The sequence below is a fragment of the Sphaerodactylus townsendi genome, linkage group LG03 (assembly GCF_021028975.2).
Source record: "Sphaerodactylus townsendi isolate TG3544 linkage group LG03, MPM_Stown_v2.3, whole genome shotgun sequence".
Taxonomy (NCBI): Eukaryota; Metazoa; Chordata; class Lepidosauria; order Squamata; family Sphaerodactylidae; genus Sphaerodactylus; species Sphaerodactylus townsendi.
In genome coordinates, this window is record NC_059427.1 from 2,499,893 (window position 1) to 2,527,741 (window position 27,849).

Genomic DNA, 27,849 nt, shown 5'->3' on the forward strand with positions numbered 1-27,849 from the left:
AAAACAAAGTCTTTCACACCTCCTTGTTCTCACATTCTATGGGAAGAAGGGAGGGGGGAGCAAGGAGGAATCAGAGAGGGAAAATATTTCTGTAGAAGCCAGGATCGCCAGAACTGGCTTCCTGAAGCTGAGTACCTGTTGTCAGCCCAATAAAGACTTCTGATTCCATATCTGGAGTCCGCTTATTGATCGTTGGTCCAGGACCTAACACACAACACTGGCCTCTGTTGGCCCAGGAAAACCAGGTCACTTAGGTGATTCTTTCTAGCCATGCTGAATGTCACTTTTGCTGCTACTCTGCCACCTCAAGGCCTCCACAAGGGAGCAAGTAGCAGAGCAGGCCTCAATACAGCATAGTGCTGTTTAAGATTTTGGTTCCTGCCTCATCCCAAAGGCAGAAATGTATACCTCTGGCACCTATGAGAGTTCCTTACCCAGACATGCCACACTCCCGTAGTTCTCCACCATGACGTCCTCATAAAGAGCTCTTTCCTCTGGGTCCAGCAATGCCCACTCCGCCTCTGTAAAATACACGGCCACCTCCTCAAAGGAAACCTGAGACGGAAAGAAAAGCAGATTCCCTCAACAGAGGTCATGCCAAGCAAAGACGGTACTCGGGGAGGGGGTGTTCTGGTTGGGTGCCTCATGGAGGGCTCACCGTGTGTAAAATAGGTTCAGGGCCTCTTGCCTGGGCCCCTCAGCACCAACTGCAGGGGAAAAGCCCCACTGAGAAAGGAGGGGGGAACCCAGGCTGCCCCTTGCTCATTTCCCCTACCTGCATTGGAGGTTCAGCAGCTGTTTCCACACCTCCACAGAGAGAATAGTTCAACACTGTCTCTTCATTGCCTGAGAAGGAGAGAAAAGTGGAAGAAAGAAAATTAGCCTCCCCTTCCTGTTTTGTTTGCGACTTGAATGATTCTTCATGGACCTTGTTCCTTGCCCTACATACACACCAAAAGAATTATAACTTTCTAGCAAGAATTGGCAGAGGTAGAAGAGAAGCACCAGGTACCCATGAGCCTGTGAATGCCACTGACACATTTCACACTTCTGTGATACATGAAACTTATCGTGTGAACAGTGGAACTGAAAAATGTAGCAGCATCTGTGCTGGATCAGACCCAAAGCCCAGATATGCTGTTTTCCCAATGGATGGGCCCTTTGCACACACCCTTGAGAGCAGGCTGGCGGAAGAACAAGAGGGAGGGCAAAATTACCTCACATAACACCTCGCAGTGACATCAGGCCAAAAACTGTTATGTTAGTGTGGGTAGAAGACCAGATGGCCCAGGTGTGGGTAGAAGATTCAGATGGCCTGAACTGAACACATCTGGGGGTATGTTAGGTCTTGGAACCTTAAGACAATAAATGGACTCTGAAGTAGAAATCAGCAATGTTTATTGATGAGGTATTCAAGCACCATCCTTGGCAAAAGTCAATTCTAACGAAACTGGCATCTACAGTCCCAAGAAAGCCAATGCAATTTTGGGCTGGATCAATAGGAGTATAGTGTCAAGATCGAGGGATGTAATTGTACCTCTCTATTCTGCATTGGTTAGACCTCACCTGGAATATTGTGTACAGTTCTGGGCACCACAATTCAAGAAGGATTTTGACAAGCTGGAACTGGTCCAGAGGAGGGCAACCAAAATGGTAAAAGGTCTGAAATCTAAGTCCTACGAGGAGAGACTTAGGGAGCTGGGTATGGTTAGTTTGGTGTAGAGAAGGTTAAGAGGTGACAATGATAGCCATGTTTAGATATTTGGAGGAATGTCATGTGGGTGAGGGAGCAAGCTTGTTTTCTGCTGCTCCAGAGACTAGGACCAGGAGTAATGGGTTCAAGGTGAAGGAAAAGAGATTCCACATAAACATCAGGAAAAACTTCCTTACAGTAAGGGCTATTCGATAGTGGAATGCAAAGCTTCTCCTTCTTTGGAGGTTTTTAAGGAGAGGCTGGATGGCCTTCTGTCAGGAGTGCTTTGACTGTGTGTTCCTGCATTGCAGGGGATTGGACTTGATGACCCTTGGGGTCTCTTCCAACTCTATGATTCTATATCCCTTCAAGCATCCCCTCTTCCAACTTCCCAGAGCCAGTCTCTGGAACCGAGACTACCCCAAGGTCAGCAACAGATAGCAGAGGAGCCACCTGGTCTTCTACCCCCACTAAGATAACAATTGTAATTCTTTTCTTACAGGACAGTCAACACAGGGGAAGCCTAGTTTACTACAAAGCATGCAAAGCCATAGGTCAAGGAAAGTATGCACAGATGGCGGTGGTTACATATGGCAGGCTGGTGACACATATCAAAGAAGCAGGCTTGTTACATATATCAAAGCGGCATTGATTTGTTATGTCTGACCGTTACATAGAGTCAAGAATGCATCTCATTCACTAAGATAAGCTTCCCCCGACAGGGTATTATCAATGTGTGTCCATAAAATCTATTTATCCACTAATGTTACATCACCATTTTTGGCCAGAGGCAACTTCAACATGGTATGACATTCACCCCAAGCCCCTCACTACAGCCTGGCATCACTCACCCAGGGGTCTATATGAGTATGTCAGATATCCTGAGAAGCATGAGCACAAAACACATTTGCTCACTGTTTCTGGCCCCTGGGAACCGGTTCTCAGAGCTATGCTGACCAGAACATGGCGGCTTTGATAAGTCACAAGACTGAAGAGCTTGATTAAGATTTGCCTGCTTTTTCTTTTAAGCCACCTTGAGTCCATTTAATGGAAAAAGGAGGGATATAAATATTGTAATCAACATGAGGAACTGCCTCCATGAATCTGTCTGATCCCCTTTTACAGGCATTCCAACTATTGATTACTAAGTGCCGTAAGTTGGATGAAGAAGCGTTTGGTCATTTTTCTTGACCAGAACTCTCCACCCATCAAATTAACTGGGTGCAACCAATCCCATTCAGACACATTGAGTTCTTACCACGTGAGAGGGCATTTGGGGTATTTTCCTGGGCCCAGGTCAGATCCCCTCCTTCTGTCTGAGAAAACTTTGCTTCCATTTTCACGGATGGACCCCACCTCTGAAACAACAGCGAGGGAGACAGGTAAGAGACGGAATGGAAGATACCAGGAATGGATCCTGCCCCAGACCCGGATTCTGCACCTCTCCGTCAGCAGACCTAGAAGGATTTCTTTCAAGCCTGGGGAATTATCTGGAAGGATAAGAAACTCCCTAGAAGAAGTAGCTGCTGAAGCTGGTTGTAAAAACCTCCCGTTCGGATGATTATCCCCTTAGAGAAATATAGGGCAGGGATACTTTAGAATATCAGACACTGTTGCTTGAATTGGACCTACCTGGAAAGGCACTCACCTGTTCTGCCTGCCTCTTCTCCTCTGCCTGACTCAGGAAGAAACCCTCGGCCAGGGCCACTGCTTGGGAACTGGTCTCCGGCCCACAACCTCTGACCCAGTGCTGCATTTCCTGGGGCAGGATGGTCAGGAACTGCTCCAGGATCACCAGGTCCAGGATCTGCTTCTTGGAGTGCCTCTCTGGCTTCAGCCAGAGGTTGCAAAGTCTATGGAGCTGGCTGCAAACCTCTCGGGGCCTGTCGGCATCATGAGTACCTTAGAAGGAACTGCCGGAAACTTGTCCCAGTAGAAGTATCTCCTGAGTTCAGGGGCTCCTGATCCCAGATCCCTGGCACAGCTCTCTCCCAGAATGCAACACCCCTCCCCGCTTGGATGGCACAGAGGCCTTTCCTTGCTGTCTTGCTAGGTCTTGGGCCTTCTGGGCCCTGCTCTTCCATCTCTGTCCTCTTCTATCCAGGCGATGAAAAGATGCCTTTACTCACTTGGCCCTGTGGGGTGGAGAGGACAGGAAGACAACAACATGCCACAAGGTAAACAAAAGAGAATGGAGATACATGGCGGATCAGAACAGAAGTGCTTCTTTTCGTTTGTAATATAATTTTGCTGCATTACATACCAAGCTTTTAAAGATATGCCTCCTTGGTCCTTTGGGAAAAGTCAAGTGTCTCTGGCTATTTAAAGATGCTACTTTGGGTCAGGTTTTGTAACGAATACTTATCATTATTTGCATGAAACCAGATACCTAATATTTGGGCGTCTTAGTTGATAGTTCCATGGGAATGTCAACTCAATGCATGGCAGTTGTGAAAAAGGCAAACTCTATGCTGGGGATAATTAGGAAAGGAGTTGATAATAAAACTGCAAGGATTGTCATACCCTTATATAAAGCCGTGGTGCGACCGCACTTGGAGTACTGTGTTCAGTTCTGGTCGCCACATCTCAAAAAGGATATCGAAGAGATAGAAAAAGTGCAGGGAAGGGCAACGAGGATGATTGAGGGATTGGAGCACCTTCCTTATGAGGAGAGGCTGCAGCGTTTGGGACTCTTTAGTTTGGAGAGGAGACAACTGAGGGGGGATATGATTGAAGTCTATAAAATTATGCATGGGGTAGAAAATGTTGACAGAGAGAAATTTTTCTCTCTTTCTCACAATACTAGAACCAGGGGGCATCCATTGAAAATGCTGGGGGGAAGAATTAGGACTCATAAAAGGAAACACTTCTTCACGCAACGTGTGATTGGTGTTTGGAATATGCTGCCACAGGAGGTGCTGATGGCCACTAACCTGGATAGCTTCAAAAGGGGCTTGGACAGATTTATGGAGGAGAAGTCAATCTATGGCTACCAATCTTGATCCTCCTTGATCTGAGATTGCAAATGCCTTAGCAGACCAGGTGCTCAGGAGCAACAGCCGCAGAAGGCCATTGCTTTCACATCCTGCAGGTGAGCTCCCAAAGGCACCTGGTGGGCCACTGCGAGTAGCAGAGAGCTGGACTAGATGGACTCTGGTCTGATCCAGCAGGCTTGTTCTTATGTTCATTCCATATATAGAATATATACATAGTTTAGACTCTATATATTTTAAAGTTTTACTATTGTTTTTATTTCGAATAACATACACAGTATATGGGGGCACCATCTTTCCTGTGCTTAGGGCCTCTAAATGTCTTAATCTTGTCCTGATCCCACCCTTCCCCCTTCCACGATCTAAAAGCTTATCGCCCAATGATTTACCCTGAAGTAAACCTTCCTGGGTTTGCCCAGGTGATGCCCATCTGAAGCCCCTCCTTCTGCCCCTCCCTTTCCTCTTTTCAGTTTCTGCCTCTAGCAACCCCTTTCAGTGGTGTGTGGGTCTGTGTGGCCTCAAATCTCAGCTGACCTATGGTGACCTGTAGGGTTTTCAAGGAAAGATGCGTACAAAGATGGTTTGCTGTTCCCTGTCTCTGCGCTGGCTGAGAGAGTTCAGAGAGAACTGTGAATGACCCAAGGCCCCCCAGCAGGCTTCATGTGGAGGAGTGTGGAATCTAACCCTATTCTCCAGCTTAGATTCCCCTGCCTTTAATCACTACATCATGATTCCTCTTTCTACGCTGCAGAAAAAAAATAAAATGATCTGGACAGACTGGATTTCAGCTCTCTGAAACACCCTAAGACTTCAACGCAGCTGTTGTGGAGTAAAGTCTGCACACGGTTGTGCTCCAGGGATATCCCATGTGGTTGAGCCATCTCAGAGAACGGCACAGTGAAGTGGGAAGAGAGAAGCAAATTAGGCAATCCAAAGCAGGTATACTCACCTTGCGACACTCACATTTATGAAAATGACTACAAGCAAACTTCTTTTTTTGAAAAAAGTAAGACACAGCATATAAAGAACAGTAACGAAGGATGCAAAACAAATAATTAACATGTGCCTGTTTTCTGACTTCTGTCCCTCCAGTCCAGTGAAGGTGAACAGTCTTGCAGCTCTGGTCTGCCTTGGAGTGCCGTCTGTTCTTTCTTTTCAGGAGTTCCTTGCAGCCCTTGGATGTGGAGTTTTGTAAAAAAGCCGGACTCCTTCTGAGGGAAGCGACTGGCAGCTTCAGGCCCTCCAATCGCACTGGGAGATTCAGTTAACATCTACTGCAAAAATTCACAACCACAATCACAATACAGACGAACAGCCAGTTAATCCCCGTTCCAATAATCAGTACAAGAGATTCTCATGCCCAGATGAAATAAGTTTAAAAGGTGGAGTCTGCCTGCACACAGGAAGCTAACACAGCAAGGAAAAATGTTGTGACCACTGTCTGTGCTGGTATGAATCAGGTCAGAGAGGGCATGTCAAGCCGGGCCCGTCTCTTTTTTTCCTTCCATTCTCCACCCAGCATTGCTAATTCTGGTTCATAATCTCATGGAGAGCCCACCCCCCACCCCCCAACACACACACCTCAGCACCACCCCTGGGGAGTAGAAAAGTAGCCTTCAACCTTGAGGACAGGGACTTCAAAAGGGAGGAGGAGAGAGAGGACTAGGGGGTGGGGCTCTCCCTAAACCTTAGGTGTCAAACTTGCGGCCCTCCAGATGTTATGGGCTACAGTCCCCATCACCCCCTGCCAGCATGCTGGCAGAGGATGATGGGAACTGTAGTCCATAACATCTGGAGAGCCGTGAGTTTGACACCTGTGCCCTAACTTGTTTCCCAAAGAGCAAAGGAGACAGCTGCACATTTTGGGTTCCTGAAGTGGAAGGAAGGAAAGGCCTGCTGGGCTCAAGCTGCCAGGGAACACAGGGGGCCAAAAGGGGGGCTTCCCCCAAATTTCCTGCCCTGCCTCAGTCAGTCTTGCCCCATCAGCCCCCACCCCAGTCTAAACGAGATAGAAGGTAACTCCCTGGCTCTTCTTTCTTCTGGGGCTTCTTTGTTTGGCATAAAGGGGGTCTTTCTGGCACATGAAGGGGTGTGTCCAGTCTAGCAGATCCTGGTCCTACATTTCACCCCATCCTCGAGCCCTGAATGCGGGGATTTTGGCCCCCCTTTTGTCCCCTCCGAGCTCTTTGATCTCTGCTCGGGGCTTTGCCCTCCAGGATGAAGGGGGGGGGGGTCCTCTGCGGATTCCGCCCCCCCCCCCGCAGTCTGAATGCGGCGTCGAGTGGGGCGTCTCCACTGCTCACTCCCCTCTCTGGGGGGACACAGACTCCCCCTGCCCACCCAGGCGCCTCCTCTGCAGCCAGCCCCTCGCCCCTGAGAGCAGCCGCCAGGGGTCTGTCCCAAAGCAGCCCCCTCCCCAATCCAGCCCCTTCTCCCTCCCCCCTCCCCACTTTGCTCCGTGCATGAAAACAGCAAAGCCCCCCACGCCCGCCCCCCACGCAAGCTTTGTGCAGACAGGAGGGGGAGAGGCGACAGAGGGAGCAGACCCCCTCCAGGCTTTGCAGTGGGGCGGCTCTCCTGGAGCGGGGCCTCTGCGCCCCCCCTGGCACCCAGCCCTCCAACACACACACACACACACACACACACACACACACACACACACACACACACACACACACACACACACACACACCCACCCCCCCCTTGACTCACTAGGAAGGGACGGCTGATGGTGCTGCAAAGGCCAAAGAGGAAAGAAATAGCTTCCCCGCCCCCTTCCCTGGAGGCCTCTCTGGGATTTCGGGCTCTATGGCTGCCTTTCCCGTGGGGTGGGGGCGACCGGTGGAGGGGGGGGGGGAAGGGTCTCCCCGCAACGCATCGTGGGTGCAAAGCGGACCTCACCCCCACCCCACCCCTCTTTGCAAAGCGGGCTTTGCATTTGCATGGGGAGGAGACCAGAAACATCTGGGGAAGGGGAGACCCCCCCCATCCTAGCCTCGCCTTCTCTCTGCCTTGCCTGCCTCCCCCCCCCCCCCACAGGTTCATTGGGCTTCTTGGGAGCCCCGAAGGAGGAGGGGAGGGGTAGCAGAGGCCCCTTTTTCCATACCCCCCCCCCAACATCCTTTTAATGAATGACTTGAATTATACTTTGGTCTGCTCCAGAGTTCAGGAGGTGTCAATCCGAATCCAGTGTTTTGGTCCAACCGTGACTTTGAAACGACCTGGTGGAAAAAATCAATTGGGGGGGGGGGGGGCGGAGAGATCAAACTCAGGTTTTGCCCAGGGCTCCAGTTTGCCTAGGTACGCCACAGTTGGCTACAGCTACAGATGCCATTTCTTTTGGGGACTCCCCTTGTGAGCGTGCAACCTTCCAGGGTTGGTTTCTTGTTGAGACCCAGGAAGGACTTCTGGTGGTTTGGTCTCTGGCTGTCGGGCTGGTGGCAGCCATCCTCGGAGGCGGTGGATTCCCCTGCCCAGCCCCCCCCCCCTTTCAGAGCTGCTCCCTGACTTGGGAATCAGCCCACTGGGCAATGCTGTGAAGGGTTTGTGGCAGGGATATGAATGTATCATTAATTGTTCCTTGGAGGAGCAGAGCCAAGCGGAAGAGGACTTGTGGGAGGGGGGAGGCTCTGGCTGCCTGTTGAACTGGAGGGGGGGGGGTCTCTCCCAAGACCCCTCAGAGGGGAAAGGGCTGAAAGACTACAGGGCAGGATCCAAAGAGACTCTCTGTGCTCGCTGTTAGATCTCGATTCTTGAATCAATAAACAGGCTCTGGACTGTCGATCAGTAGTGTTTATTGGAAAGGTAACAAAGCACCCAGCTTGCAAGGAGCCAGCTCTGCCAGACCTGACTTTTGCGACCCCCTTTATCCAGAAACAATCCCCCTCCCATTTCCCCAAAGAATGTGAGAATTGGACCCTAAGCACCCCAAGATCAGCGACAGAAAGAGATAAAGCCTCCTACCCCCAGAATTACATTACATTACATCCAGTTTCCCATGGGAGTCGAGAGTGTCAGGGATAAGCCTAGTTATCTACCAAGCATGTGAAGCCATAAAAGCAAGATCAAGGAAAGAATGTTCCATTACCACGATGATTTGGCAGCCAGCGAGCAGAAGTGAGACGCGGTCCCTTCTCTCTGCCCAGCTCCTGTGAAGACTCCTTGGCAGCACAATCACACAGCCCTCTTGCTGCCAGTCTCTGGGGATTTTTACCCCCATCCAAGAGTCGGTCTGACCAAAGTGCAGAAAGTCAGGCCACTGGAGAAGACTGAGAGTGTGGGATCCAACTGTTCTCCATACGAAGGACATGGCCAGCCAGTCGAAGTCGTCTGTGTGCAACAGTGGCATGAATCGTTGTGGGTTTTCCAGGCTGTGTGGCCATGGTCTGGTAGATCTTGTTCCGAACTTTTCGCCTGCAGAAACATTAGAAACAATGTTAGGAAATGCCAGCCACAGAGGCAGGCAAAACATTAGGAACAAGATCTACCAGACCACAGCCACATAGCTCAGAAAACCCACAATTTATACCATTGTTGCACACAGAAGACTTTGACTGGCTGGCCGTGTCCTTCGTATGGAGAACAATCAGATCCCAAAGACAGCAATGAGGTGAATACCTCCTGATGCCAAATGACACCCCCAAAACACCTGGAGAATATTCGTGCAAGACCTGAAGGCGCTGAAAACTACATGGGAAGAGGCTGAATCACTTGCCCAAGATTAGAACTGCTGGAGAGCATTTGTTGCTTGACATGCCATTTAGCATGGGAGGGTCTAAGTCTAAGTTCAACTTAGGTTGGTACTGGCTTGGGGGCAGGGGGGCGGTGCTGGGGTCCTGATGAAGAGGGCAGCTGCTGCCAAGCAAGGGTCAGAGACATGGGGGCTCAGCAAGGAGGTTCTTGAAGATGCCGGCCACAGGTGCAGGCGAAACGTTACGAACAAGATCTACCAGACCACGGCCACACAGCCCAGAACAGTGATGGCGAACCTTTTCGAGACCGAGTGCCCAAATTGCAACCCTAAACCCACTTATTTATCGCAAAGTGCCAACACGGCCATTTAACCTGAATACTGAGGTTTTAGTTTAGAAAAAACAGTTGGCTCTTGAGACGTGCATTACTCGGGAGTAAGATTGGTGGTAGTCAGTGGCTAGGAGGGTTTACTCAGAAGCAAGCCCCATTGCCAGCAACCAAAAGAGTGCCACCTCTGGCACCCGTGCCATAGGTTTGCCACCACTGGAGCAGCACAGTCAATGCCTGGGAAATACTGGGAAATACTATGCGTGGCTCAAGACAGTGAGTCTGGCCAGAAGCTTCCATGCAGTTCTTGGGGAACTGGAAAAGGTATTTTCCTGATACATGGATATAACATGGATGGATTATTTTGCAGCCAGTTACTTCATCGCAGCTGCCTCCCTCCCTTTCTGAACCTCAGGATCCCTCCTTGGAGGCAAGAAGGAGCATCAGCCGGGAGGGGAAAGGGGTTCGAATCCTGCCTCCCTTTTGCTGCACTTTGCAGGACAAATAGGGAGACGTCAAGAGGGAAATCCCTTTTCTCCCAGCGTAGAGAGTCAATTTAAGGGTTAAAGGGAAAGAGTGTGATTTCCTAGAGTGGCGTCAACAGAGCGGATCACCTGACTAGCTGCAGTCTCTTCCGGCTCCCTTGCGCCATTTGGGTGGGGGAATCCTGTGCATGGGTGGGGGGATCGACGGAGGAGGCGGGAGAGTTTCTAGGAACCGGGTAAGCAATTAAAAGAAGGCTTCCTTTGCAAAGCAGTCCCCAGCTTCGGAGAGAACAGTCCGGCGGCTGCATTTGGGGCGTTGCAAAAAGCCCTGCAGGACTCGCCCCCCCCCCCCCCGACTCCCCGCCTCTTATGCTCCTGCCCGCCAGTCTTTGTTATTATTGTGGCTTCGCCCGCGTGGGTGGCTTTTGCTAATGCAAGAGCTTTCGTTGCTGAAAATCTGCCTTTTCTCTTGGGGTCTCTTGGAAATCTGCCTTCGCGGGGGGGGGCAGTTCTCCGAAGTCAACCTTGGCTTTCTCAAATCAGCCATGATACTCTGAAAAGTCTTTGCCCTGATGTAGCAAAATGCAAAGTGATGCTCATAGGGGCAAAAAATCCAAACTTCACATACACGCCACAAGGGTCAGTGCTATCAGTCACAGACCAGGAAAGGGATTTAGGCGTCTTAGTTGATAGTTCCATGGGAATGTCAACTCAATGCATGGCAGCTGTGAAAAAGGCAAACTCTATGCTGGGGATCATTAGGAAAGGAGTTGATAATAAAACTGCAAGGATTGTCATGCCCTTATATAAAGCAGTGGTGCGACCGCACTTGGAGTAACTGTGTTTGTCCAGTTCTGGTGCACACATCTCAAAAAAGGATATTCGAAGAGGATAGAAAAAGAAGTGCGGTGAGAAGAGGCAGTAAAGGGATGATTGAGGGACTTGGAGCACCTTCCCTATGAGGAGAAGGCTGCAGCGTTTGGGGACTCTTTAGTTTGGAGAGGAGACGTCTGAGGGGGGGATAATGATTGAAGTCTATAAAATTATGCATGGGGTAGAAAATGTTGACAGAGAGAAATTTTTCTCTCTTTCTCACAATACTAGAACCAGGGGGCATACATTGAAAATGCTGGGGGGAAGAATTAGGACTAATAAAAGGAAACACTTTTTCACGCAACGTGTGATTGGTGTTTGGAATATGCTGCCACAGGAGGTGGTGATGGCCACTAACCTGGATAGCTTTAAAAAGGGCTTGGACAGATTTATGGAGGAGAAGTCGATCTATGGCTACCAATCTTGATCCTCCTTGATCTCAGATTGCAAATGCCTGAGCAGACCAGGTGCTCAGGAGCAGCAGCAGCAGAAGGCCATTGCTTTCACATCCTGCACGTGAGCTCCCAAAGGCACCTGGTGGGCCACTGCGAGTAGCAGAATGCTGGACTAGATGGACTCTGGTCTGATCCAGCAGGCTAGTTCTTATGTTCTTATGATTTGCTTCCTTGCAGAGCAAAAGCATTGAGATGCAACTGGGACCCAGCAAGGACTTGATGGGAGGTCTCTCATCTCCCATCCCTCCACTATCCCTTCTCCTGTTTTCCCCGAAAGCCCCCTTTCTTGCTTCCTTCTCTCCTTCTAGCGATGCCAACCTCCAGGTGGGGTCTGAAGATCTCCTGGCGTCACAGTAGATCTCCCAGGTGCAGAGATCAGTTGGGAAACCCCTGCAGATTTCGGGGGGCGGAGACTGGGAAGGGCGAAGTTCGGGGAAGGAAGCTACCTCTGCCTGGAATAATACCATAGAGCCCACCCTAAGGGGCCATTTTCCCCAGGGGACCTGATCCCCTTCATCTGGACGGCAGTTGTAATTCTGGGTGGTCTCCAGCCCCCTTGGAGGTGGGCATCTGTAGTTCCCCGGGGAAATGGGTGCTTTGGAGGGTGGAGTCTCTGGCATTACACTCCTCTGAGGTTCCTCCCTTCCTCCCAGTCCAAATCCTCACCTGGAGTTGGCAGCCCTATCTGCTTCCACCCAACCTATTTTTATCTTCCTCACTGTCTTCTACTTCCCTCCAGCAGCCCCTGTTTGGGGAAACTGTGATCCAGTTCTGCTATGCTGGCCATTAGGACAGACCCACTTGCATGGGAGGGAACCCTCAAGGCCTTGTGGGGTGGCACCTTACTTTTCCCTGCTATCCCCTCCCCACACTATTTCCTCCCTCCTCCCCATAGCCTCTCCCTGAACCCTTCTTCATCCTGCTTTTCTCAGCCATTCACCATCTACCTTTTGTCTCCCTCCCATCCTCAGCTGTATTTATTTACTTAATAGATGACCTCCTTTCCCCACAGTGGAGACCAAAGCAGCTCCCATGCTATTCTCCTCACCTCCACTTTATCTGCAGAAAAAGCCTGTGATATCTGTTAGGCTGAAATGACCCAAATTCATCCCGTCAGCTTCCCACAGCAAGATGGGGGTTTGAACCCGAGTCTCCCCAGCCCCACTCTGAAGGTTTAACCACGCTGGCTTTCGTAGGGCAGCTGAAGCTGAACAGCAGGGAGCAGCCAGTCCTACCTGAGTGACGGAAGTCAGGTGGTATCAAGTAACCCAGAGGTTCCTGCTAGGCCTAGGGTTGCCAACATCCAGGCGGGACCTGGAGATCTTCCAGATGAAACAGATCTGGAGTTCAGCTGCTTTGGAAGATGAACTCCATGTCATTCTGTCCAGCTGAGGCCTCTCCCCTGTACAAACCTGGGCCTCCTCAGACTTTACCACAAAATCTCCAGTATCTCCCAACGTGGAGGTGGCAACTGAAGGGAGGCCTGGCCCCAAGGTGCCCTCCATCAAAGGCCAGAATAGGCCTGGAAGGAGCTCTGACCCTCCCTGTTGTATTTCTTGACAGAACAGAGTCTTGGAATACTGTTGCCTGGCAGCAGCCACTGAGGGAATCCACTGCTTAAAGATGCAACCTCTCCTTTTATCATTTTTTGGTTTTCATCCCCCACCCCCGATTTTTATTTTAGATTTCACATTTTTCTGCAAGCCTCGGGCCCTGGTTTTCAGATTTCTAGAAAAATTAGTCTTGTGTGTTCACAGCTCCTGTCTCTGGAATTCAGTATCCAAAGATTGGTCTGACTTTGGTATTAGTATATAGATTTATTTAGAGATTTCTGTATTGCCTCTCCATGAAACTTGCATGAGATGGCTAAAAAAAGCAAAATATTTTTTTTAAAAATCTAAAGATTCATAGTTATTAATTAAAATCTAGCATACTCTCCTCTGGTAGAGCATAAAACAAAAATCCTTAAGCAGCTAAGAGTGAACGAACCAGACCAAAGCATACTATGCAGATCAAAATGAAAAGGTACACTTCAAAAGCCATGTTGTTCTCATCTGCACAGCTGGTGGAAAGTTATGAAACTAGTCAGGTCAGGGACCTGCCAGATTTAAAATCAGGTCTTCCTTCCTCTTCTCTTGGTCCTCCTCAGCTCCAGTGGTTTTTATAAACTCAGCTGCTTTCCGGAAGAGGAAGGCCAGAAAAATGGGAACCTAATCACTACTTTATGCCCTATGGGCTTCTGCTGCTCTCTCGAACCTGCTCTTTATCTTAACATTTTCATATCATGTGTACCCTTCTTGGGACCCAAAGTGGCCTGCCATGTTCTCCCCTTCTCCAATTTATGTTCACAACAACCCTGTAAAGTATGCCAGTCTGATTGTGTGACTTGCCCAAGGTTACCCAGCTATCTTTTGTGGCAGAGTGGGGATTCGAACCTGTGTCTCCCAGATCTAATCTGATATTCTCACCAATCCACTGCTTGTCCCCCTCTTACTACTTATTCACTCATTCAGTGTTTGTTTATCTTAGCAACATCAAACAGGCGTCCAGAGGTCTAACAGCCTTGATTCTGGTGTGAGCTTTCATGAATCAAAGTTCACTTCTTCAGATGCAGATGTTGCATATATACGTGGTTGTGTCTCTGAAAACTGAGTCCCAAAACCACACTTTGGATTGCAGGAGGCCACAGATCCATCACTTGCCTGTACAGAAGAATCTGGCAGAGGAGGAAGGTGATCTGTTGTTCCCGGTGGAGGCTCTTCAGAGAGGAAGAGAGGATGAGGGAAGAGTTGGACTCAGTTGTCCCTGGATCAAGAGAAGGCCTTGATGCCTCCAAGGCTGGGAGCAGAAGAGAACTGTGGGAAGGAACCACGAAGAAAAGCCGAAGAAACACTCATGATCTCTCACCAGATGTGCAACACCAGCAATTCAGGCACTTCTGCTACCAGGAGACTGAGGGCCCCCGAGAAGTTTGCAGCCAACTCCACCATCTTTGTTACCAGTGGCTGAAGCCCGAAAGGCACAGCAAGAAGGAGATGCTGGACCTGGTAATCCTGGAACAATTCCTGGCCATCCTGCCCCAGGAGATGGGCAACTGGGTCAGGGAATGTGGGGCAGAGACCAGTTCTCAGGCCGTGGACCTGGCAGAAGGCTTCCTCTTGAGCCAGGCAGAAGACATGGATTGGGACCAGCTGGTGAGAGGGATTCTTCTCTAGGTAGTGTTTTTTTTTGGGGGGGGAGGGGGAGGCTTAGGATATGATTCAGGATACCCTTGAAATAAATGTGGATTATCCCAAGCATTTTGGAACCCGCCCTAGCCAGTTTCCTCTTCCTTTCCTTATCAGCCTCCCCTTTCTGGGATCCCCATTTCTGTTTCAGGTGCAGGGAAGGATCGCGCAGGAGCATTACCACAGAGCAGCTTTTCCAGGTAAGATGAAAAGGGGTGTCATGCCCATTGGATGGCCTCCTTAAGTGTAGGTGTGCTGCAGTTTAGATATTCTGTCTGAGGAATTAAAAACCTAGAATTGGTTTGAGATCACTGCAAGATAATTCGACAAATACAGTAGGGCAAATTAGAGCAAAGCTGCCTTCGGTTTTTATATATAAAAATCACAATACCAGGGAAAGCACGCAGCAAAAACCCTCGCAGAGATATTCAGATTAAAAGCAATACACTTGTATTGACTGAGTGTCAGGTCTTGGACCTTTAGCCAATAAACAGACTCTGGATTCTTTCAGCAGTAGTGTTTATTGCCAGGCAACAAAGTACTCAGCTTGAGGAATCTGCCAGACCTGGCTTTTCCGAGTCCTTTTATCCTCCATCCCCTCTCCTGTTTTCCCAGAGGAAGTGTGAAAAGAGTTATTTTGGAGCTAGGCGTCCCATCCTGTTTCTCTGGGGAGTGACACGTCAGGGTCACTAGCCTAGTTATCTACGATCTGTGTTAAGTCAGAGAGAGAGAGAGAGAGGGGAAAGGCCTTTTACATATAGCAGGCACGTTACATATATCTTGCAACAATTACATTGAAATGAAAGTCCCCTTCTGTCATTCAGATGCTATCGGAGGCAATATAAACAGTTGCAATGCAATAAGCTAGGAATGCCCCCTCAATCTTTAGTTCCTAAGTTCCTAATACATGGTGTCTTGAGTTCCTCAAAGCATGTGCAGAGTTATTTGTGATAGCAAAAAGCTGAAGAAGTACTTAATCCCTACCCAGTTTCCTGTGGAACCAGTTTTCACTGAAGACTGAAAACTGATATTTATGCTAACTGGACCTGGACTTAAGCTAATCTCCTTTCTAAGAATGGCAAGTGGATTTCTCCAATCCCAAACAAATCTTCATCTCTGAAGTCAGTGGGTACTTTTACCAGTCAGAGCCATTTCCCATTTATAGTCCCACCTCCACCAAGTACCTGGTAAACTTCATGCCAGATAGCTAAACTGATCTAAACCAGGTTGTTCTTGCTGTAAAGGATTAAGTCGGCTAGGAGGGTCCAATGTGGAATGGAAGTGAATACCTGTTTTGTAATGCAGTCTAGAGAGCCAGCCTCATACAGTGGTTAAAAGCAGCAGACTCTAATCTGGATTTGATTCCGCACTCCTCCACATGAAGCAGTGGCAAACCACCTCCAAACATCTCTTGCTTTGCAAACACTACAGGGTCACCAGGAGTCAGCTGTGATCTGACTGTACTTCCACCAACAGCAACAATATTGTCATATGTACTCTGCCTTTCTAACTTGAACTTGAGGGAAAATACACATATGATAAAAAGAAAGTTCAGAAATCAGTAAGCAACATGAGGCAGCCAGCTGATCACAAGGTAGGATAATCGCATTAGACAAGAGTATGAATATTTTAGTTATGAAGATTCCTAGTAAGTCACAATAATTCAGTTGGGAGGCCAGACTAGATGATGAAACATCTCCACTTTCACAGCCCTGTGGAACTGTACCACACCCCATAGAGGGCCTTATTCTGGTCCTATCCATGTGCCATCAGATTCTGGAATTCAGCGACTGCATTTCTGTCATTGGTTTATTCTGACATCAGGATGCAAGGATAGTTTTGATCATTAGCCAAGAGAGGAAGAATCTTATTTTCCCCGTGGAACTGAATTGCAAAGTACCCAGAAAATACAGAATGCCTTCCGTTACATTACATTTAGCTTCTTATGCTTTCAGGTGGAGCTCTATATTCTTGGCCAACTTTTTGGGGCAGAGAGAAAGCAGCTTCCATGCAGACTGATGGGGTAAGTATCCCTGAGTGCCTGTCCCCACCTCCCTAACCAGGGAGAAACCCCCCTCCCCCTCACACACACACCCCGCTTTCCCTCAGCTACTGCCTGTGCTGCTCACTGGATTGGAAATGGAAATGTCTCATGCAGGGATTCTTATACTATCCCTAAAGAGAGGAGTATTAGTTTGTTTCTCTTTTCAGGGTTTGGTGACCTTTGAGGAGGTGTCTGTTCATTTCTCTGAAGAGGAGTGGGCTCTGCTGGATCCGGACCAAAGGAGGCTTCACAAGGAAGTCATGAAGGAAAATTATCAGAATGTGGCCTCTATGGGTAAGGCTCTCCTTTCCCTTGATTCAGAGATGCTGAAAGCTGAACTATCTCCTCATAAGAAGGACCCCACCCCTGACTTGGATGGCCCCGGCTAGCCTGATCTCATCCGCACTCAGAAGCTATGCAGGGCAACTCCTGGTTGGTTCTTGGCTGGGAGAACACCGAGGAATTCCAGGGACGCTCTGCAGGGGAAAGCATTGGTCATAGAATCATAGAGTTGGAAGAGACCACAAAGGCCATCAAGGTCATACAATCAAAGCATTCCTGACAGTTGGCCACCCAGCCTCTATTTAAAAAACAAAGAGACTCCACCATACTCTGAGGCAGCATATTCCACTGTCAAAAAAACCCATACTGGGGTGCTGTGTGGTTTCCGGGCTGTATGGCCGTGTTCTAGCAGCATTCTCTCCTGACGTTTCGCCTGCATCTGTGGCTGGCATCTTCAGAGGATCTGAAAAGGGGATCTGTGGCTGGCATCTTCAGAGGATCTGAAAAGAGGATCTGATTCCGGCCGTGAAAGCCTTCGACAATACATAAAACCCATACTGTCAGGAATTTCCTCCTAATGTTTAGGTGTAATCACTTTTCATGTACTTTGAATCCAATTACTCTCTGCCCTAGTCTCTGGAGCAGCAGAAAACAAGCTTGCTCCCTCTTCAATATGACATCCCTTCATATATTTAAACATGGCTATCATGTCACCCCTTAACCGTCTCTTCTGCAGACTGAATATACCCAGCATCCTAGGTCTCCGCTTGTAGATTTCAGACCGTTTACCATTTTAGTTGCCCTCCTCTGGACCCATTCGAGCCAGTCAATATCTTTCTTGAACTGCATTGCCCAGAACTGGACACAGTATTCCAGATGAGGTCTGACCAATGCCAATTGAGAGGTGTTAGTCTGTCACTCAAGCTAGGCACTGTACTCCTATTGATGCGGCCCAAAATTTGCATTGGCTTTCTTGGCTGCCACATCACACTGCAGATTCATGTTCAGCTTGTGGTCTACTAAGACTCTCAGATCCCTTTCACATGTACTGTTGTCAAACCATTTTATATCTGTGCATTTCATTTTTCCTGCCCAAGTGTAGTACCTTACATTTATCTCTGTTGAAATTAATTTTGTTCATTTTGGCCCAGCTCTCTAATCTGTCCAGGTCATGTTGAATTCTGACCCTGTCCTCTGGGGTATTAGCAACCCCTCCTAATTTGGTATCATCAATAAATTTGATTAGCATACTCTCTCTTTCATCATCCCAGTCATTGATAAAAATATTTAATAGCACTGGGTCCCCTGTAATGTCCCAAAAGCTATGTTATGCAGTGTCAAGAAGCTGTGTTTCGCAATGTAAGCTGCCTCTGTCCATCTCTGACCTTAAAAACCCTATGAGATTACCAAAATTCATCTGTGACTTGACAGCACTTTACCACCACCAGTAAGCACCCTGGTAGGGCTCCTCCAATGAAGACTTTCAGTAGAGGAATGTAGAAGGTCCTAAGGTGGGCAACTGTAGGGGTTCTGCATACTTACTGGACTCTGCTAGTATTAGTGTGTAAGCTAAAACCAAAAATGAACATAGCAGAAGAGGAAGGCCCATCCGTAATTTCCCTTTGAGCAACTGAGACAGATCCTTTTGTGTGGAGAGGGCAGGAAGAGAGAGCTTGGGTCTTTCTGCTGTATTCAGTCTGTTTATACCATTGTAGGCTTAGGCATGGCTCACAAATTCAGTAAAATGAGAGGGAGGAGCTCTGAACATCTCCAAGCACGAGGTCCCTTCTTCGCTGTGCATAGATCTTTTTTTAGAAAAATTGTTTCTTCTTTTTTTGCCATTATGATTGGCTGTGGCTCAGATATTCTGGTTTAAAAATTTGCATATTCCTTAGAGTTGGGATGTCTGGAAATAACTGGTCTGTTTCTTTCCTTTAAAGAAAGACTTCTGGTTCCCAAACCTGATTCCATATTCCCACTGGAAGAAGCAGGAGATCCTCTTGACCAAGACCCAGAAGAAAGGAAGACATCAGCAGGTATTTGTTTAACTGTGTGGTTGAAGCAGGTAGAAGTCCTCTTTGGCTAAATTTCCTCAGCTGGAGAATGGAGGGATTTTTCAAAAGACAAGAGAACATATAGGAAACTTTTTCAAATGTGAGAGCAGACTTAAAACAGGGAGCAAAATGCTGGCCGGTTTGTACCTCAGATTAGTGGAAATATTCACACTATTGTCAATTTTAATATACATTTATTAATATGTTGCCTCTCCACATTTATTAGTATGTGGCCTCACGTTAGCTCATAAATCAAAACATTAGCATAAAATTCTAAATACTGCCTAAATTATTCAATTTTTAAAAGCCAGAGGCACAAGACGAGTGTAAAACAGCCACTGAGTTGTTTCAAAAATCTCCCCAAAACACTCCTCATGTTATATGAAGTCCTCAAAACAGCTGGGGGGGGGGAGGGATTCAGGGTGATCTAAGGACTATACTCAGCCATCTATTTTTAGTAATAATTTAATACTGTACAGTTTTTATTGGGCGTTCATAGTATTGCTGTTTTAATTTTTATATGGTTCTATTTTTAAACGTTTTAATGTATTATTGATCTGTTGTGACTCACCCTGAGACCTGCAGGGATAGGGTGGGATATAAGATAGATCCATCCATCCATCCATCCACCCCAAAGGTCAAGCCTGGGTGAAAAGAACTGTTTTGGCCTAGCTTCAAACAGGAAGGATGGTTCAGGTGAGCTTCAAGGAAGAACATTCCACAGAGGACCACCTCCCACTGGAAATGCTTAGTCTCTAATCTCTACCTGCCTAAGCTCTGTTGGCAGAGTCACATAACATATGGCTTGGGAGGCCGAACTTTCCTGGGCATGGAGAGGACCTTTGGATCTTGGATTTGGTCTCCATAGTGGAGGTTTAAAGCTGTGTTTCAAACTTTCTTTCTGGCGAATGCGGTCAGTCCTCTGTTTACATACATGAAAAGATTGGCTAGTGTCCCTTTATCCCAGTCTCCCATTTCACACAATGGCTTCTAGAATCCCTAGAAGGTTCACAAGAAGAATAACCAGACCCAAAGCATCCTTCTTAAGAGAACTTCCTCTGAACAAAGAAGTTCAACTGGGCCACTTTGTCTCTGATGGAAATACCCTCCAAGAAAACATCAACAACTGTTTAATACAGGGAGGAATTTGTCCCCCCTTCAAATGATTCCAATTTTGTAGTTATGTAGAAAAATGAAAGGCCCTCCTTACTTGATTATGCTTCTGCTTGAAGATCTTACCAGTCTTTTCTCTTTATTCCAGAGGATAATAGTCTGCAGAACAAGTTCAAGCAAGAACCACAACATCTCCCATACAATAAAGAAGAGCAGAAAATAAGCACAGAAATAAAATGGAAGAGAGAAAATGAATGTTGTGTTTCTCAGGGTACTGAATCCCAGCTATTTGATACACAACAAAAAATTAATATAAATGAAAAACCAGGTAAGTGCTTCAAATGTGGGACAAGCTTTGATTTGAAGGGAGACATCCTTGGACATCAACTTCACAAAGAGGAGACGCATAAATGCCAGGCATGTGGAAAGGGCTTTGCTAAGAATTGCTTCCTTTCTGCTTATCAACACATCCAAACTGGTGACAAAGCATACAGTTGCTTGGAGCGTGAAAAAAGCTTTGCTCAAACTTCAGCACTTACTTCCCATCCACATATCGACACTGGGGACAAACCATATAAATGTTTGAAGTGTGGAAAGACCCTTTCTCAGAGTTCACATCTTACTCGACATCAACGAATCCACACTGGGGAGAGACCCTATAAATGCTTGGAGTGTGGAAAAAACTTTGCTCAGCTTTCCGATCTTAATAAACATCAACGAATCCATACTGGGGAGAAACCATATAAATGCTCAGAGTGTACAAAGAGCTTTGCTCAGAGTTCACATCTTACTAACCATCAACGAATTCACAGTAGGGAGAAACCCTATAAACACTTGGAGTGTGACAAAAACTTTGTTCAGAGGTCTGATCTTTCTAAACATCAACGAATCCCCACTGAGGAGAAACCATATAAATGTGTGGAGTGTGGAAAGAGCTTTGCCCACATTTCACTTCTTACTCAACATCAACGAGTCCACACTGGGGAGAAACCATATCAATGCTTGGAGTGTGGAAAAAGCTTTGCTCATCGTTCTGATCTTACTAAGCACCAACGAATCCACACTGGGGAGAAACCATATAAATGCTTGGAGTGTGGAAAGAGCTTTACCCACAGTTCGGCACTTACTAAACATCAACTAATCCACACTGGGGAGAAACCATATAAATGCTTGGAGTGTGGAAAAAGCTTTGCTGTGAGTTCATCACTTACTAAACATCAACAAATCCACATTGGGGAGAAACCATATAAATGTTTAGAGTGTGGAAAGACCTTTTCTTGGATTTCAGAACTTACTGTCCATCAACGTATCCACACTGGTGAGAAACCATATAAATGCTTGGAGTGTGGAAAAAGCTTTGCTCATCGTTCTGATGTTACTAAACATCAGCGAATCCACACGGGTGAGAAACCATATAAATGCTTGGAGTGTGGAAAGAGCTTTACCCACAGTTCAACACTTGCTAAACATCAGCGAATCCACACTGGGGAGAAACCATATAAATGCTTAGAATGTGGAAAAAGCTTTACCCACAGCTCAACACTTGCTAAGCATCAGCGAATCCATACTGGGGAGAAACCATATAAATGCTTGGAATGTGGAAAAAGCTTTGCTGTGAGTTCATCACTTACTAAACATCAACAAATCCACACTGGTGAGAAACTACATAAATGCTTATAGTGTGGTAAGAGCTTTGCTCAGACTTCATATGTTATTAAACATAAAAATACACACACAGGAGAAAACACATAAATTCCTGTAGTGTGAAAAACGCTTTGCTCACAGTCTTATGCTTTCTGTTCATCAACAAATGCACATAGAGGAGAAACCCTACACTCTTTGGAGTCTGTTAAAACTTTTGTTGTGAAGAAAATCTTGTGAAATGTGAAAGAATGCATAGGGGAATAACAGTGTAAATGCATGGAGTGTGGAAAGAGCTTTGCTCAGAGGCGCACACTTTTAATACTGACAAATCCACCTTGAACCTCCAGATAAAAGACTCATGTGTTGAAAGTGCTTTATTGCAAATTTAACCCTTCAATTGCATTGAAGCAGAAAACTTATTGTCCATGAAAGAATTCATAGTGGTTGTAGAAAATGCTGTCAAGTTACAACTGAATTATGGAGACCCCATAGGATTTTGAAGGCAAGAAACATTCAGAGGTGGTTTGCCGTTGCCTGCCTGTGCATCACAGCCTTTATATTCATCATCATCATCAACCTTTTATTGGCATGAGTTTAAAATACAACAGAGAGGTTGAGGAGAATCAAGTTAAAATAAATAGGTTCAGACATTATCAGCAGTTAAAACAATAAATAAATAAACTAAAATCTGCGGCGAATCTGTTGGGCCAGCGTCAAGAATTTGGCAACGTCTAGGGATCTCTGAGGATATTGATCACAAAGCAGATAAAAAGATTTGACCATGTCTGATGAGTAGGCATAGTTCTCAATATATGGATCTATATATTGTCTTCTAAATGAAGCATATAGTTCGCAATCTAGGAGGACGTGCTCGATTGTTTCGATGGCTTTTTGTGAGCAGGGACATGTTCTTTGTTGGTATGGGATCTGGAGAAATCTGCCGCTCAGGACTGCTGAGGGTAGGATGTTCAGTCAGGCTAGCATTAAGGTATGTCGGAGGTACTGCGAAGATATATTGTAGAAATACCTCGGTAGCCCTTTACTGAAAGGGGGACCTTGATATTCCATGGTCATCTCTCACTTGAATACTAGCCTTGGTTGACTCTGCTTAGCATTCAAGATGTGACAAGTTTGGGCTAGACTGGACTACCTGGGTCAGGGCTAAAGAATTCAGACAGGAGGAATTTATTAAATGCTCTGAGTGCGAAAAGGGTTTCGGAAACTATTCATGCGTGAGGCTTCAAAGGGCTGTGATACTTCCAAAGCATTAATGGTACTGCAATGCTATCGAATTTTAAATTTTGCTCTTTTAATATTGGTATTTTAAATTTAAAGTTAAATTTATTTCAATGATGGGTTTTAATTGTGGATATTGTATTGTTTGTTTAATTGAAAACCATCCAGAACCTGATTGGGAAAGGCAGTGTATAAATCTCAAAATAAATGCAACTAATAATTAAATCTGTCCTAGAGGCAGCTCCTGATTGCAGTAGGGGAGGTTGGCTGGGACATCTGATTCAGACTTTATAACTGATTGGACTCAGTTTTGTCAGGTAACACCTTTCTTCAGAGAATCAGTGCTTGTAAATGTGCTCAGGATAATTTATTTATTTATTTATTTATTTATTTTATTAGATTTTTATACCGCCCTATAATGAGCTTGTTTGGAGGAGGGGAGCACAGCTACCATATATCCCTCACTGGAAAATAATACACTTCTATCTGGGATGTACATCTGCTATCTGGGATGGTCATCCTCCTCCACCAAATGTGCAGCTTCAGCAGGGGCATGCATGGAGTGATGCAGGAGATAGGGAACATCCGCCTAACCAAGCAGATAAGTTGAATCAACCCTGGCAATCAATGGGATAACTGATGTTGCATCCAGATTTCCCTCACATCCAACTGTGGTCATGATAATGTTTTAGCTTTATGTTGAATTATCTTTGCTGTTCACTGCTCTTACATTGTGTATTTATGCACATCCCTTTAATAAGTACTAGTCATATTTTGTTACATTCTTGGGTTTGGGGGCTTTAGTCTGGATCAAGAACTTGATTGGGTACAGCTTCCAGAGTAACTTTTTTGTTTGTTTCTTGTTTGTTTGTTTTTTGGAGGGGGGAGGGGTTGGCTCTCACAGTGCAAGTGTCCTACCTTGGCAGGATGTTATTGATCTTAGACACAAGAGGGCTGGAAAATTTATTCCTTGGTCTTTGGGTGATGGGTTAATAAAAGGGCTGGTGGCAGAAGAGAAGAAGAGTTTGGATTTATACCCTACTTTTCTCAACTGTAAGAAGACTCAAAGTGAATTACAAACTCCTTCCTTTCCTCTGCCCACAACAGACACTTTGTGAGGTAAGTATGGCTGATAGAGTTCTGAAAAAACTGTGACTAGCCCAAGGTCACCCAGCAGACTCACGTGTAGAAGTAGGGAATCAAACTCGATTCTCCTGATCAAAGTCCACCATTCTTGACTGCTACACCATGCTGACTGGCACTGTTATCTCAAGAGTTGTGAGGGTTCACTTGGAGCCAAAGAAAGGTTAAAAAGACAGAAAAAAACCCCGCACTCAACCTGAAAAGCAAACTAGGAATCCAAAGACGTTGTAAAGTCCAATAGAGGTCTGTTAATATATCAAGTATGCATCTAATGCTCTGTGCTTAAGTCAATAGAAAACTCTATGTAAAAATCTTAATTAAAATAGACATCAGTGTCTAAAAACACACTGACAGTACTACAAAATATAGCACAAATAATCACCAGGCCTCAATTGCTAGAATCATACACAAACTATCCCCCTTACCTCTTTGACAGAAGCATGGCCACACATAGCTGATTTCATTTCAGTCCAGGGCAGATCTGCAAAGTGATGTCTTTTAATTTTTGAAAAGCTACATGGTGAATGTGAACTCTGTATGATTTACAATACAAATCTTTGATACTTATGTGAACAGCTTTAAATAATTAACTATATTTCACATGTGGGGCGGTAAATAAGATTTTATGTATGGATATTAGTTCTGTTTGCGCGGAGGTTGTTTATTTACCTCGGAAGAAGATCCAGTGGGATTGAAATGCATCAGGTCTTTTTGTGATACGTTTTGTGATACTTTATGTGTATTTTTAGATATTGATGTATATTTTTATTGAGGTTTTTATGTATAGGTTTTTACTGATAAAAGTTAAGCAAAGTACGATAAAATATATATTTAATATATTTCAGCAGATGTCCATCAGACTTCTCAACCCCACTGTGAGCATTCCGATCTCAGTGCTTTCTGCCTTTGTGTCTGCTCAGCCCGTGAAACCTTAGGAGACTTTTAAAAAGCCTTTTACACTGTCTGACCAGCAGATGCAGGGCCCAAATGTAGGACTTCCATCTGGAAATCTTAGACATACTCTGGGGTGAGTGATAAAGCAATCCCAATGAACAGCAAGCTGAGCTGGGTGACATTCAAGTTTCCTGACCATACAGGGGAAATTGTTCTGAGGCAGCAATACATAGCCTCACTCTATAAATATACCCCTGATCTGCTCACCAAGAACCTGGCTGGCATTTCAGCACAACCGATTTTGTTTCCAAGTAGGGAATTCTTTGTTCAGTGGCAGAGATGGAAAAAGAGAATTGAGGGTAACCTTTGAGGCCATCTAGTCCAGCCCGTAGGTCAATGCCGGAGCAGTTATCTACAGTGCATTCTCAGGAAGGTTTTCAGCCAGGCCAGACATAGCTGTGATTGTCTGCCCCAGGGCTCCTATATTAGCTTTGCTAGGCAAGGAGGACTGGATCCACAGACCATGAAGCCCAACTCCTGTGCACATTGTTGGTCTGGGGGGCAGGGGGAGAACATCTCTTCCTATCTCCAAAATTTAGCTACACTACCCAGAGCAGGGAGGGACTACAGCCAATGCCCAGGAGATGCTCTGTGAGCCCTGGCAGAATTTTCTCTGCATAGAATCAGAGTTGAAAGGGGCCATAAAGGCCATTTAGGCTAACCCCCTGCTCAATGCAAGATCAGCTTGGAGCATCCCTGAGAAGGGGATCTCACCATCTACCTAGCAGAGTCAAATGCAGGACTTCCATCAGGCCTCTGACATAGGCTGGGTGAGACATAACAGTCCCAGTGAACAGCTCCAGGCGATTCAGAGGAGGGTCTTTTCTCAACACACCTGGGATTCCTTTGCATCCATGATTGAACCTCAGCATCCCTCCTTGGAAATGAGAATGAACTCAACCTGGGATGCCTCTCAGGGCAAAGCAAGGAGCAGGTCCTTTTTTTATCTAGTGTAGAGAGTTGATCTAAAGGTTAAAGGGAAAGAATTCTAGAGTGGAATCGACCAAGAAGCTCACTTGACTTGCCCCAGTCCCTTTCAGCTCCATTTTGGCCATGTGGGTAGGGGGTGCGATGGGGGGGGGCAGAGGAGGCAGCGCTGCCAGGAGAGTTTTTATGAAACGGGCAAGTGATTAAAAGATTTCCACTGCAGAGAGTTCTCCTGCTTTGGAGAGAAGAATAGTGCGGGGGGGGGGGGGGGGGCTTGCTTGAGATGTTGCAGAAAGGCCTGCAGGATTCACCCCTTCCAGAATCCCCCGTGAAGCAAGAATATTAGGTAAACAGGAAGGATGAACTCCGTGTTGCAAAGCCTTTTACCTGCCACGTGCTCCCTGGCACTATTACACAATATAAATGGGGCTTGGACTAATCCTGTGTTGCAACTAAGTTATACCAGGGTATGGCTTCTACCCCTAAACAAACTCTCAAGTTTTGTTCTCATGCGTACTTCCAAAAGGGGCCAAGGGGTGGAGTCTGTGGGTCCTGGGCCATGGCTGAGAAACTGAGATGGCAGCTAGTTGTGGCAGGATCATTGATAAAAGAAGAAGAAAGAGTTTGGATTTATATCCCCTTCTCTCCTGCAGGAGACTCCAAGGGGCTGACAATCCATGCCAGTGCCCTTCCCCCCTCACAACAAACACCCTGTGAGGTGGGTGGGGCTGAGAGAGCTCCGAGAAGCTGTGACTAGCCCAAGGTCACCCAGCTGGCGTGTGTGGGAGTGCACAGGCTAATCTGAATTCCCAGCAGAGCAGGGAATCAAACCCGGTTCCTCCAGATCAGAGTGCACCTGCTCTTAGCCACTGCTCTTAGCCACTGCTTCTCAGGTGAAGGCCTGATCCGAGCAGTCCCCTTCCCCAGATGTTCCCCCCAGATGTTTCTGGTCCCCCAGGGGTAGGGAACCTGCGGCTCTCCAGATGTTCAGGAACTACAATTCCCATCAGCCCCTTCCTGCATGGGCCACTTGCTACAGGGAAGAAACTGATGGGAATTGTAGTTCCTGAACATCTGGAGAGCTGTAGGGTTCCTCACCCTTCTGCTCCAAACATTCCTTCCTGCCTCCTCTCATCACTAGTTCCCCTCACTCCTTGTCCTCCCTCCCTCCCCAAAGGAAACCCCAAAGCCCGTTTTGTGTGGCAAAGTGCGAGTAGGGTGAGTCTCCAATCCCTTTGCATCCCCAATGGAGGGGCGATGATGCTTTGGGGGTCGCTCCCTCCCCCGCCCCACAGAAAGGGAAGCCAGAGAAGCCAAAATCCTAGAGTGGCCGCCAGGGGAGGGGGGAGTCTGCAGAGGAAAAAAGGGCCTTTGTGGTCTCCGCTCCTGCAGCCCCTTGTCAGCATCAGCGAGTGAGTGGGGGAGGGTGGTGGTGGAAGGAGTATGAGGCCCCGATCCAGGAGAGCTGCCCCACTCCAAAGCTTGGAGGAGCTGCTCCCTCTGGTGCCCCTCTTCCCCCCTCCTCTTTGCACAAGGCGGGGGGCGGGGAATGAGATGCAGCCTCTGCCTTGCATTGCAGGGGGCTCGCAAGTGATTGACATTTGGAAGGGGAGGGGGAGAAAGCAGTGGAGGGTCTGGAGCAGGGGTCTTCAAACTATGGCCCTCCAGATGTTCATAGACTACAATTCCCATGAGCCTTACCTCTTG

The 27,849-nt window shown here is 46.9% G+C and overlaps 5 protein-coding genes across 8 annotated transcripts in view; 3 read left to right on the top strand and 2 right to left on the bottom strand.

Annotated features, from left to right (window-relative positions):
* Nucleotides 1–27,849, bottom strand: part of LOC125428839 (zinc finger and SCAN domain-containing protein 32-like) — a 665,212-nt gene that overhangs the window by 596,045 nt on the left and 41,318 nt on the right. The window lies entirely within an intron of this gene.
* TAP2 (transporter 2, ATP binding cassette subfamily B member) overlaps nucleotides 1–27,849 on the top strand; it is a 1,062,867-nt gene that overhangs the window by 229,297 nt on the left and 805,721 nt on the right. The gene's annotated exons all lie outside the window — the stretch shown is intronic.
* LOC125428531 (zinc finger protein 708-like) overlaps nucleotides 1–27,849 on the bottom strand; it is a 1,111,878-nt gene that overhangs the window by 60,567 nt on the left and 1,023,462 nt on the right. Inside the window, exons 2-4 of the mRNA XM_048488758.1 lie at nucleotides 2,952–3,051; nucleotides 776–846; nucleotides 435–555 (exon numbers count right to left, since the gene is read on the bottom strand). Coding sequence (XP_048344715.1) covers nucleotides 435–555; nucleotides 776–846; nucleotides 2,952–3,051 — 292 coding nt within the window. The remainder of the gene's footprint in view (nucleotides 1–434; nucleotides 556–775; nucleotides 847–2,951; nucleotides 3,052–27,849) is intronic.
* On the top strand, nucleotides 10,388–22,454 carry LOC125428608 (zinc finger protein ZFP2-like). Of its 4 annotated transcripts, none has more exons than XM_048489019.1 (8): nucleotides 10,388–10,426; nucleotides 14,048–14,712; nucleotides 14,897–14,945; nucleotides 16,701–16,768; nucleotides 16,957–17,083; nucleotides 19,012–19,107; nucleotides 20,387–21,924; nucleotides 22,171–22,454. In XM_048489019.1, exons 2-7 carry the CDS (start codon nucleotides 14,296–14,298, stop codon nucleotides 21,916–21,918), a joined length of 2,289 nt encoding a protein of 762 aa, XP_048344976.1. In that variant the 5' UTR covers nucleotides 10,388–10,426; nucleotides 14,048–14,295; the 3' UTR covers nucleotides 21,919–21,924; nucleotides 22,171–22,454. The 4 variants fall into 4 exon arrangements, with proteins under 4 accessions (XP_048344976.1, XP_048344978.1, XP_048344977.1 ...); XM_048489021.1 differs by having other exon boundaries at nucleotides 20,387–21,740; nucleotides 21,825–22,454; XM_048489020.1 differs by having other exon boundaries at nucleotides 20,387–21,468; nucleotides 21,553–22,454.
* LOC125428560 (zinc finger protein 420-like) overlaps nucleotides 27,519–27,849 on the top strand; it is a 469,229-nt gene continuing 468,898 nt past the window's right edge. The window contains exon 1 of the mRNA XM_048488869.1: nucleotides 27,519–27,554. The gene's annotated coding sequence lies outside the window, so the exon portion shown is untranslated. The remainder of the gene's footprint in view (nucleotides 27,555–27,849) is intronic.